A 12,780-nucleotide genomic window follows, 5' to 3' on the forward strand; every position below is an offset into this window, starting at 1 on the left:
TTTTTGCACTATTTTTAGGCATTAATACTCAGGAAACATAATTAATTGATAAAAAAAAATACATGAATAAGGAGTAGGAAGACCTCAACAAGCACTCTTTCATAACTAGTGCAACACAAAAGAAAAAAAAAATAGACATTGAAAACAAATAAATATTTCCAACCCTTTTCCACCAAAAGGGAGCACAAAGTGACAGTTTTTGTACAATCCGATAAGGGATTGTAATTCCATGACTAAAGACCATGGAGATTGATGTGACTACACTTCGTCTTGAAATGGTTGTTAAAAAGATTCACTTCCTTGTTTTTACGATCCAAAGTAGGACAACTCTTATAATAAAAAGTTAGATAAAAAATTATAATTCCATTGCGTTATACATTGTCGCAAGACTCCACTCTCTCAAAGGAATACATGTGGTTCTCGTGCTGTGTTGGGGGCAAAAATAAAAAATGTGGAGCTCATGGATTGTGGCAAAGAAATCGACAATGGACTAAAGAGGGGATGGTGATCATTGTACGCCAATGGTTGTAATTTTTACTGTACTTTTTGGATAGAAGAGTATCCCTGCAACTAGATTTATGAGAAGTATAAAGATTAAGCATCCCGAAATTTGAGCTGGTGGTGGATCTGGTGGTGGGGAATTTATTGGTCTAGCGCATGATAGGCTTCGGGAAGTGGAGGTGCATGTGCCTCACGTGCCGCTGTTGGTAGCACGTGAAAGACAAGCGAATCATTTTAGAACACCACCGCTTTTATTTGAAGGATCTGTGGCTTGGGAGCCTTCTTGTACGTTACGTGTCTCTCGGAGATTGCCAGAAAGCTGCAAATCAGTCTTTTTCGACCTTGGGAGGAAAAGTGACAACAAAAATAACTAAAAAACAAGAAATATCTTAAGCTTCCCACCTCCTCTCGGGCGGAAAAACTGGCATTGGGGTGTTTGGGTGCTGGGGTGCTTGCTTCGGGAGGAAAAAAAAGGGAGAGAGAAAACTATCTTAAAGCATACAAAACCCTGCATCTTGCATAATTACAAGTTCATTTCAGAGGATGAGCAACCGACTTCAATAAACACTAATATTTCAGGCTTTAACACTCCCACCCAACAAATGCTAATGATTTTATTGTGGAGAAGATGAGAAAATCAAGAACTCAAATCTCTTTACCAATAATGCATTCCGACCTTGCTTGCCTGCAATCCTTTCTAAATTTCAGAGATGATTGAGTTCAAAATAACGCCTCCCTTACTCAGTGCCCCGTTTTTAACTCTCTTCTCTGTTCCAGCATCCTTTATTGCATGGAAAATTTTACTGTAAGGGAAAGAGATTAATGTAAAGGAAAGAAGAAAAGTCCACAAATAATTTCATTAGATGTTAGTGTACCTTTCCGCACATTGTTCTATCCAACAAATTTCACTAGCTCAAAAGAGCGAGAGAGAGAGAGAGAGAGAGAGAGAGAGAGAGAAGAGAAGAGAAGAGAAGAGAAGAGAAGAAAAGAAAAAAGAACTTCATTAGCTCAATGCTAACCTCGTACACCAATCCACTCAAATGGAAGTCAAGTTAAGGCTAATTACAGAAGTATTTCAAAAATCAGCTGCATTGGCAATGGTCTAGATACATTAGCTAAAAGTAGAGATTTTGGCTAAAGCCAAATCCATTGGAGATGTTAATCCACGTTGAACTATCTATCCCAAAATCAAAATAATAATATAATATTATGTATTTTAATAATTTTTTTAATATTTTATAAATACACTCCATATATTAATTAATAATTTAATTTTTACTTAAAAATTATTGTTTCCAAACTATTTTTTTTCCTCAAATTCCAGATTTTTATACTCATGATCCAATCACATAAAATTACATGCAATGCTACTCAGTTCTTTATTATTTTATAATCTTTAATCACAGTGACTAAAGTAGTAAAACGAAGAGAAACTGAAAAGTAGTAAAGGGATGCGGTTGGTAAAACAGATTTTTCAAAGTACAAGGTGGAGCTGAAGTTATTTGACTACTCCAATGCAAGATCATTTTGTTAGGCAAACTTTGGCTAGTGCTCTAAATAGGGCCAACTAGCCATATCCTCGGCTAAATTGGTATCTACCTCATGGCTTACCAGAAAAACAAAAAATAAGGAGATGAAAATTTGGAAAATGGTTCGGCGCCAAAATTTGTAAGGGATACATACACTTCACCATAGAAAGACAGAATACAGAACACTATTTTCAGATGAATTGACTGCCATCTAGTATATTACCTTATTTAATGAAGAAAGCGGCTGATTCAGAATGTTTTTTCCAGCACAACTGAGAACTTTTGAGCTAACAAATAAATTTGCCTCATTTTGGTAAGGACAGGAGATCGAAGGATAACAGCTTCATGTTCTAGCACATCAAATTCATGGATGTGATCTAGAGGGAAAATATATCTTTTTTTTTCTTGGCATTGAGTGTCCAGGATAAAGTCCCGACTAATCCCGGGGGTGCATAGGCCCTCGGCAAGGAGTTTCCCGCAAGTGTGCTAGAGGAAAAATATATGATCATAAAAGTTATTATTGCTTGCAACAAATGCTATCTGTGATTCTTTTTGGTCCTCAATCTCTTAAAAGCCATGAATGTGACAGCAGCAGACAGTGAATACCTGCTCAAAATGAAACCAGTATCAGAGAAAGATAATGTAGAAGGTCCTAGAGTTCCTTAAACTTTCAAGTGAAATTTGTCTTATTGAATTTTTCTGTATGTACTTCTTCCATTTTTTTTGGACAGGCCACTGAATATTGCCCTATCATTAAATTACAGAGCATGTTTTCATCTTTTTGATGTGTCATATTAGCACAGAAACTACAATTATGAACCTAGGTATAAGGGCAGGATGTGTGCATTCCACATCAACCAAGATGATATGATTGTTATACTCAGACTTAGTGAAACATGGTATCAAGCAAGGCAAATTGAATTAATTATAATGTTGATGAACAAGACCATCTGGGAAGAGCATTTCTTTATTTCTTTGCACAAAGTCCAAAAGTTTTCTTTTCCCTTAGTTTTAACCTCTTACTCTTTCTTTTTCCACTGTCCATTTTTAAGTGAGTGGTCCAATCACCTCTATCTATTATCCAACTGACCTTGAAAAGGTCTCTATTGTAGGCATCAATATCAACCTCTCAGCACCATCACATCCCAGTAAGAGTAGGGAAGGAGAAATATCCCACCTAACCCTAGAACTTTTCTCATTATGTCCATCAACAGATAAAGCACATCAGTCCCAGCACATCTCGTAATGGATTAGAACCTTTCATCTGTCATGGCTCTAATGTGTGGCTATGTGTGACATAATCCTCTACGTACAACAGCTCCCTCCTTATTGAGCTCGGAACTTGTACGAAAGATACTTTAGTAACAAAATACACCTCAATATTGATCCAATAACATAATTATAACAAAGATCAAGGCATAGATGAATATATCACTATTTAGGGGATACGAAACCAGTCCCTCGTGAAGGGATTGCAAGTGCATCCAAAGATTCAAATATCAAACGATGCAAAAACATACCATGTCAATGTATAATTCAGATGGTCTTGTGGCATGACTGAACTGCGAATCAAGGTATTGACATCCTTTGGAACAGGATAAGGGTTACTTGGATTGACATTTTCATTTATGTCTTCAATGTAGACAGTATTCTCAGGAAGTCCGGTGGCACGAGCAATTGCAGGAACATCGACATAGAACCACTGACAGGAGCTTGGATCATTTGCTGGAACAAATATGCTAGGCTTCTCACTTCCACGAACTACTCCAACAACTTCTGTAGGATTAACAGCAGGGACATTAACCTGTAAGTTGCTAGAAGTTAGATTGTTTCCCCAATATGTCTCACCGTAAAGAAGGGATAAAGCGATGACAAATACTAAAAATAGCAATAACCTCCACTTTTTGATGCTTCGAGGACCAAAACCTCCACCAAGAGCTTCTTTCGCTATCTTGGACAGAGGAGGTTGCCAAAGGCTGTTTTCCAGACTGCAAATCTTCCACAGATCTGTCCTTCCAGCTACGAGGAACCCATCCTCTGTTGACCAAAATTGGCAACTGCATGCTGGAAGAGTAATATTCAACATATTTTAGCTGAAAGAGAACCATAGCACAAAACTCCATGCATAGGTCAAGACAATAAAAGCAAGAGTCTAGTTTTTAATGTAATTCAAAACATGATGAAATCCTCTATTTGTAGGAGAGGATAAAATGTTGAAACATTTCCTTTTAGGATATTAGAGCCACACAGAAAGTTCTTATGGTGCAAAATACAGCTTGTTGAAAATACCTCAAAACTCCAGGATATGATCTAAACCCAACAAAACCTTTTGCATTGTTCACTTCAATATTTCATACATGCCAATCAATTAATGATCCTCTATATCTGGATTGTCGTAATAATTGACCAAGTCACCCCATAAATCCACAAGTCCTAGAAAACTCATGCATAATATAGTTGGCAATTTGGTAGTTCTTTCTAGAACAAAGCATCTGCACGAAAATAATCTTTGCTAAATTTTAATTTAGTAATAAAAAAGGAAATAATTATTTTTCTGGCCCAAAGGTTAAAAGAGCAAAGTAAAAGGTCTTCAATACCACATTTTATAGTCTTCAGCTAAGGGCAAATAGAGTTCAGTAGCTCTCTCTCTCTCCCTCCCTCCCCAAAAAACATAACATCAGAAATGAAAATATATTATAAAAAAGAGAAATTACTCATAAGTAGTTTAAATGAGAAAATCACTGTCTAAATGCTTATCACATTTCAATAAAAGAGAGAGAAGCAAGTATCATAAATCATAGGAAGCATGTTCTGTCATCATCATTGAAAAAGTTAACAGAAATCCTGCTTTTACCTCTCAGTGCTGTTGGGAATCGGCATAAGGGGAGTGATGACATAGTAGCCATTTTCAGTCACTCCTGAAATGCTTCTTGAACGGGGGCCTAGATAGATTGACCTTTTCTCATCAAAGAATCCTTTGCATTTCACCCTCCTAAACTCCAGAGAATCCAGTTTCCCATCTGATGGAGATATTCCGTTAAACATCAGGGGTTCCATTTCCAGCCTTTTTTGTCTATATTCCAGCATTTTTATCTACAACTTATAAACATAGTCAAAGATAATAGTCCACTTAACTAAATGCTACTCACAGAGACAACAGATTGAGTAAAATCATCGCATGAGCTAAAGAGAGAAGATTTTTTCTCTCTTCTAAGTAACTCCACCCACTTTCGTCTAATCTTCACAAATAAATTTTTATTCTTTAGTGTCAGAAACATTCACATACTAAGAATCAATTAGGTAGTCTGAAATATGAAATTAGGTATCTGAATTTTTTAAGGATACTACAACATTGCAGGAACCACTTGTATACGTCCCAACACACGGTTGAGTCTGACATTGAGGTTTGGAAAACCAAAAGATTAAAATTTTATCATAGATAAAGAAAAAGAAAATGTGAACTACGTACATGGTAATGGGCACAATTAAAACAGAATAAATATAGTAAATTATGCCATTTCGGAAAAAAAAAAAAAAAAAACTAAAACAAAGGAGTAGATACAGACATATAGGGAGATATGGTAGGGGAAACAAAGTACCTTGTCCTGTCTTCTGAAAATTTGCCAAGTTCCGAGTCCAAAAGTGAGAGCTCCAGGAAGGAACAGAAACAATTTAGACCATCCCGACCTTCTTTCATTCCCTAAAACCAGAAATAAGCTCATCACCAACCAAGGAAAACATCTTCAGATCTTATTAACAACAACGAAAAATAAAATTCAGAATCCCAAAATGTAAAAGGCTAGAAAACACAAGTACCGGCAGCTTGGGAAGAGGACGCTGGCTGGGATTCCGGCACAGCGGAGGTAGAGAAGGAAGAATAGCATGGTGGTAGTGGCGGTAGGTCCCATGGCCTGGGAAGCGAAACGCTATTATTACTACCACTACTAATACCTTCGACCACACGGAGCTTTCTGGTTAGAGCTCTGGAAATGGAAGCTGCTACAGCCATTTTTGATCGACAAGATCTTCCCAATTCATTTCACAATCCTACGTGTTTCATCTCTCTCGCCCTCCTTTCCAAAGGGTTTAAGGAGGGCTTATGCGGGTCGGGTCAAATTCGGGCCCAAACTCTGAGACCCATTTTCCAGAAAGCCCAATTCTCTCTCTAACTAGGGTTTTATACTCCCCTCTATATATATGTTCCATATCCTCTAAATCCTCAGATCCTCCTCTTTCTTCCTCAAATGCCTGCAAATTCTCTCTCGTTTCCTTTAAATGGGTTTCTATTTCGTTGATCAGATATCAAATAAAGTTTGTTTCTTTTCTCTTCGATTGAAAAGAAAGAAGGCAATCAGTTTGCGTCACTGATGCGCTTTAATCAATCAGATTGATAGATAGCGTATTCAGCCCTTTTCGTTGCCGAAATCGTTGTTCTTTGCGAGCAGCCTATGCTTGCATTTGCCGTTTTCTTCCTTCTCTACGGCTTTTGCATTCAGATGCTCGTACATAATTTTCCTTCTCTCTCTCTCTAGATTTCATATGTTTGATTTTTTCTGTTTTTCTCAAGAAAATCTTGTGATTTTGGCTTGTTTTTTGGATTTTCAATTATGTTTAATAACACATCTTTCATCTTTTGCAGTATAAAGTCATTGAAATTCTCAAATTTAAAACTTCCAAACCTCTATGATTATATATGATTTCATATAACTATTGGATCTTGATTTTACGTAGGACTAACTAGCATTAAGTGTTGTTCAAAAACAGAGTACAGCATCAGGGAAACACTAACAAGGTTAAGATCGAACAAAATACAAAATTATTTACTATTAAAGCAGTTTCCATAGCTATCTTTTTTGCTTTTTGGACCATATGGGTCAGAGTGGCATTCAGAATCTCCAGTACAAAAGCTATCATCAAGCCTGGAATGCTGAAATGAACAATAGAGCCAGAAAGAGAGCTGCCAAACCAGACCCACCAAACTGAGAGACCCCATATGCTGCTGCTGCACTTTTTGAATCTGTGATCAGAAAAAGCAATTCATAAGCTTTAATTTGCACCAGAACTAAGCTTGTTTTCTGATTATCAACATTTGACTTAAAAATGCTTAACTAATTTGTGAGAGCAGTGACTATAGCCAAGCAAAAAGAACATTTCTACTAGAACAGATTCCAGAACATACAAAACGAAAAAGAAATGATCTTTTTAACATTAAAAAGAGCGTTCTACAGTATTTTGAAACAGTCATTTTCAAAAAGAGTCAACTCTATTGTTAAAAAATTTATTTATTTTTATATATATCTTATATTTATTTACCTTTTGTAAAGTGATTATACGGACTCGTAACTATCATTTTTTATTTGGTTTCTTTTGTTTGTTTTAGTTTGTGAGTGAAAAATATAAATTTTACAGTATAATTTATACGTGTCAATTATTCACAATGACGATTTGGATTTGAAAGCAAGAGATGATCTAGAAATGGTTCCATGAAAAATATATACTTTCATCCTACACGAATTATTTCTTTTACTTGCAAAAGCAAATACTTTCTTTGGAAGTTTTTACCCAAGTAATAGGAAAGAAACAAATGTAGGGAATTACCATCGGAGGAGGGAGGGGAAGAAGCTGAACTTGCTGGCATCCCCGCTGCTGTATTGGGGCCAAAAAAAAAAAACATAAAGTCCAGTTAAACGGTCATATCATGCCCTTTCAGATGATCAAAAGCAAAATGAAAGATCATTTCAAACATCATTACTGTGTAATTTCTACTAAAGGATATGTTTGTAAACACAATTATTACTATTAACAAATTCTTCATTATTATTCACAAATTATTTCACTATTATTTACAGATCATATGAGATATTCTTAGTATCCAAACACAGTCTAAATATATATATATTTATAGGTATATATTATTTTTATGATACCTTAATGCATTATATTAATTGCTTAACACAAATAAAGATATGCATTCAAACTGAAAATATGAATCTGACATTTAAAAGACCTAAATTAAACAGAAAATAACAAAAAATATTAACAACAATATATAGGAAAAGAAAATTCTATTATGAAGGCAATATATAGAGTACATTTAGTAAAATGCTTACATGTTATATTTTGGTTTGAGAGATAAATTTTCAAAGTTTAATATATTAATTAAATCTTTTCATTTAAATGATGTAAATGGTATGCTCTACATATTGGCTTGGTAATAGAATAACTGTATTGGGGAAGCAATGACTTGGACACCTCTTTGTTGTGTTTTAACAAGATCATATTCTTCACTTATCTTATGTTTGTCCAATCCTAAGATAAAATAATGCTACATACAATTTTAAAGAATACAAATTTTATGTACTTCTTTAAAAAAAATTGGAGTCTACAGTTAAAAAATGAGTTTTTTGATATGGGTAATAGCAAACATCATAAAAAATGATTCATTTTGTTCATTTACATGAGTAAAAGATTTTGATATGTTAACTTTTTTTTAAAATGAGTGTGAGAAACTTATACACGTACTTTAGAATTGGATAAATCATTTCTTTTATCTATATATTACAAAAAAAATGAGTATTTATAATGGATTATTTGAGACAAAAATAAACCTATTTTAACAAAAAATAATCATTTTTACAGAAAATAACCGGTTACGATTAAACAATTTCCTTTAGTGCTAATAACTAATTGGGTGCAGATCAAAGAGACTGGCCGGCTGGATTTTTGTTAATCTCTGAAATAATAGTTTGCAATTTTTTCTAAGGTTCTTGTAATAAGAAATAATATATAGAAACTAAATATATATATATATATATATATATTCAGGAATTATATTGAGGAGAGAACGGATCTCTCTTAAAGGGAAAATAAAATCTGCAAAACCTTTTTTGCATAATGATATGTCGGCGTTGGAACCGCAGGCCTTTGGAAGCTTCAAGGCATCGTCCTGGGTAACGTTGAACGACTTTAGAATCTCAGGATTGTCGAAAACACGGCAGAGGCAATTGACATCATCGGTGAGCATCTCCTTCAGCGGCACACAGCACGACGCCGGCGGCATGGAGACCGGCGGTTTCAAGTATTCTTTACATGGAAGGAGTTTCTGCACGCATGGCATTGAAGCAGCACTCTCTGATGAACCTCCTTGAAGAAAGGTGTTGAGGCCCATCGATTGAGAGTAACCCAGGAAAACCCATGAAGAAAAGAGAAGAAACAATGTCAAATTCATGTTCATGGAAGCCATTGATATAAGAACTAGGATGATTGATTTGTTTTCTTTATTTCTCTCTTCTGATCTTTTAATTGTGATGTTTTTACAGATCAGAAAGATGTCATGTATACATATATATACTTGGTTGGAAACTGCTACTATTTTTTGCACGTTATAATTTTGAAAGTTTTTGTTGTCATGATCAGGAATTGTTCGTTCCAGCTCTAACTCTCTCTTCCTCTCCACTAAAACACCCATTTTCCTCGGCAGTTACAGATCCGATTTACCTGCAATCTATGCTTCGACCGATATGTCTAAGATCATCATGTGACTACTATCCTCATTTGTATTTTTCTGAAATTTTAAGAAAACCCCTTGACGACATTTCTCACTTTTCCACATGCTTGACGTTGAAAATAGTAATAACTTCATTTTACAAGGCAACATGATCATGATGTCCAACAAAAAATGAGATCAACAAGATCGAACAACATGTGCACTTATACATTTTAGATAATTAGGAAATTCAACTGCAACATTAAAGTTTCCCAAGTTGTGTGTAGCTATATATCCCACATGCTTTTAAAAAAAGTTGGTCCAAATTCTGTTTTTTTTTTCTCTTTTAGGCCGAGAAGTTGCATGTACGCCACGCCAATTTTGGCTTTGCAATACATCACAAGGGATTATTCTACTCATTATTTCTATACTACACAATTGTTAAGAAAAAAAATAAAAAGATAAAAAATAAAAGTAATTGTGTCGTGTAGAGATGATGAGTAGAATCTTTGTTACTTGCAAATATTATGTGTTGACATGCACCTCATTTATAGAAGAGTAATGTTATACTTCATACTCTCATCTTATTTTCATCCAACTATATGAAATATGACATATTTATCATCATTAGATGATAAAAAATCATCTAATAAAATATTATCAAATGGTAATAAATGTGTCACATCTTACATAGTAGAATGAGAGTGGCCGGATAGTAGTATGGTGTATAGAATTTTCATTTATAAAATATTTATAACGTCAATTTGTTTTTATTGTTGTTATAACACCATTATATACTTTTTTTATTGGTGTTAGATGTTAGACAGATTATATTTATAAAAGATTTAAAACACCAAAATATCTTTATCATTGCGAAACTCACTTCAATGGTGTCATGTTTAGTTTTTCAAAAAATAGGTTTGCAAATACATTTTTTCATGGGGATTCAACATGCACGGATCTAGCGGCCGTTGCCGTTGCCGTTGGGCTAAAGCTATATATATCCTGATATATAAAAAATTAGATAAATGATATTTGTAGTCATAAAATATGTAAAAGTCGCACATTTCTTTTAAAAAATATGAGTAAATATGAGATTTACATGAAAAAATTAATTTTTTAATGATGAACTCCACTCTTTTAAAAATGAATGTGTAGTACTTGCACGTTAATCCATAAGGAGTAATTCTACAGATCAGCTACTGTAGACACCCCACACCCCATACCTATAGCTTTTTTATAGAGTGTGTGGGTATTTTTTATAGGATATATGAGTATTTTTCATAGGGTGTAGAGTGTAGAGTGGTGAATAGTGACTAATAAGAAGAATTTTTCATCCATAAGTACTACTATATCTAGCATTACTCATAAAATTAACACACACACATATATATATATATATATATACACATATACATGTACTACAAATTAATTAGCTAATTCACAAAGTAGGTCTCGTAGTACGTTTTCATTAGAAAGTTTGGAAGTCGGAACTAAATTTAATATATACTAATCTCCCCCTGATCTCTTGTCTGTGGCCTAACTGCAGCTTGACGCATGGAGGCCGGTGTCGTCGTCGCTGCTATATATTAAGCATCTCCGGCTTCGAGGCGGCCTGCATAATTAGCTCAGAAAAACAGCTAGAGGCACGCGATATTGGCACGGCTCAATCAAACCATATATAGAGTCATCGATCATCGATTGTGTGATTAGTACTGATCATCGTTCATTGACGTTATAGTAAGATTGAACCAGGCCATGCAATACCTTGGGGATCGACATTGGTGCCTCATGCATGCACAGCATATATGCATGCAACTTAAATTGGATTTGGATTGGATGCAACAATAATTAGGTGCTTAATTTCCTGATATATCTTGACATGATCAGTAGTAGTACTATTGCTTTTTTAATGAATCTGTTTCATGTACGGTTTTCCTGATGATGTATTTGTACGTAGCTGATCAGCTTCTTAATTCCATTATTATATAATATTAATTCCTTTGTTTTATAGATATTATATGATCTGCATGCATGCATGCATGGCGTCCAAATTGTACGTAGAAAACAATTAATAGTACTGTATCTTTAGTGATTGAGGCCAGGGGGGAAAAAGACATGGAGAATACTCCCAAGGAGATCATCATCATGTGTCTGATCTCTCTAGGAGTGCCGGCCGGCAAGGTTAATTCTCCAGATCATCATCATCCTCATCTATCTATATAGCCGGCCTTTAGTTTTAGGTTTAGGTTAATTAGGATTTTACTCAAATGCACTCTCTGATCTTAGTTATGTCTAGCTGTATTGATGTTTTCTTTGATTTAATTTGGTTGTGAGAGCTACAATTACAGTTAAATAAAGTATAATTAAGTCCCAAAATATATAATTAAAAGTGCAAATTAATTGCTTCTTGGAAATTATCATGATCCAGAAAAAATAAATCCCATGCATGCTGCCTGCATCTTTTCTCATGATGCAAGGGAGATTTGTCATTCCCCGGCCAGTGTATGTAATTAAATGACTAATTTCTTCCGATCCCAGAAAAATAAATGTTGTTTATGTAATATTTATAATTTTGACACCAGATGAAGATAATATTTTCCGAACCCAATTGTAAGAATTAGAAATGGCAATCATGAGAAAAATGAAAGAGGATTTTGTGACATTGAAACTGAAGTCCTCGATCGTACCCCACAAGCTAGCAGAGACATATATCTTCTAATTGTGTGGAAAATTCTGCTATTATATATAAAGCAATTAATTAATGCTTAATTAATATATACTCTTAATTTGAAGGAAAATGGGTTGAAATCTTGTCTACTTGATGCTATATATTTATCTTTTTATTTTTTATTTTTTTGGAACTTCTAGCTAGGACTGACATGCATTATAAGCTGTATGACCCTATATATGATATAAACTCTGAACTTAGGCATTAATATGCTGTGCATGCAAATTCCTGTCAATTTAAAGGTCCATTTGCAGATATTGCATGCCTTTTGCAGACCAAATTAATATACAGAAAGGCCTTGATCAGGGGTGGAAAAATGGAAAGAAAAGAAAAGCTTATTGAGAGGTTAATGATGAACTGTAAAAGGTATATATGGGTCCATAAGCCCAGTGTAGACCCAAACATGCCTGTCCTCTAGCCTAAAGAGAAATATTTTAGCCACAAAAGAATTACATAAAAGTAAATTCATAAATTGATGTGGCTTGATGCATTAGTACGTCAGATTGTAAAGTTACTTTTAATGTAAAGTAGAT

At 34.5% G+C, this 12,780-nt stretch overlaps 2 protein-coding genes across 2 annotated transcripts; both read right to left on the minus strand.

Annotated features, from left to right (window-relative positions):
• Positions 1-2,218: 2,218 nt before the first annotated feature.
• LOC121241978 (surfeit locus protein 1) lies at positions 2,219-6,321 on the minus strand. The gene is made up of 6 exons (XM_041139849.1): positions 5,847-6,321; positions 5,630-5,730; positions 4,885-5,123; positions 3,926-4,094; positions 3,551-3,834; positions 2,219-2,636 (listed from the first exon to the last, which is right to left on the minus strand). Exons 1-6 carry the CDS (start codon positions 6,037-6,039, stop codon positions 2,567-2,569), a joined length of 1,056 nt encoding a protein of 351 aa, XP_040995783.1. The 5' UTR covers positions 6,040-6,321; the 3' UTR covers positions 2,219-2,566.
• A 380-nt stretch (positions 6,322-6,701) lies between these two features.
• Positions 6,702-9,475, minus strand: LOC121241979 (non-specific lipid transfer protein GPI-anchored 3-like). The gene is made up of 3 exons (XM_041139850.1): positions 8,913-9,475; positions 7,629-7,676; positions 6,702-7,047 (listed from the first exon to the last, which is right to left on the minus strand). Exons 1-3 carry the CDS (start codon positions 9,271-9,273, stop codon positions 6,944-6,946), a joined length of 513 nt encoding a protein of 170 aa, XP_040995784.1. The 5' UTR covers positions 9,274-9,475; the 3' UTR covers positions 6,702-6,943.
• Positions 9,476-12,780: the final 3,305 nt, after the last annotated feature.

The sequence above is a fragment of the Juglans microcarpa x Juglans regia genome, chromosome 8D (genome assembly GCF_004785595.1).
Source record: "Juglans microcarpa x Juglans regia isolate MS1-56 chromosome 8D, Jm3101_v1.0, whole genome shotgun sequence".
NCBI lineage: Eukaryota > Viridiplantae > Streptophyta > Magnoliopsida > Fagales > Juglandaceae > Juglans > Juglans microcarpa x Juglans regia.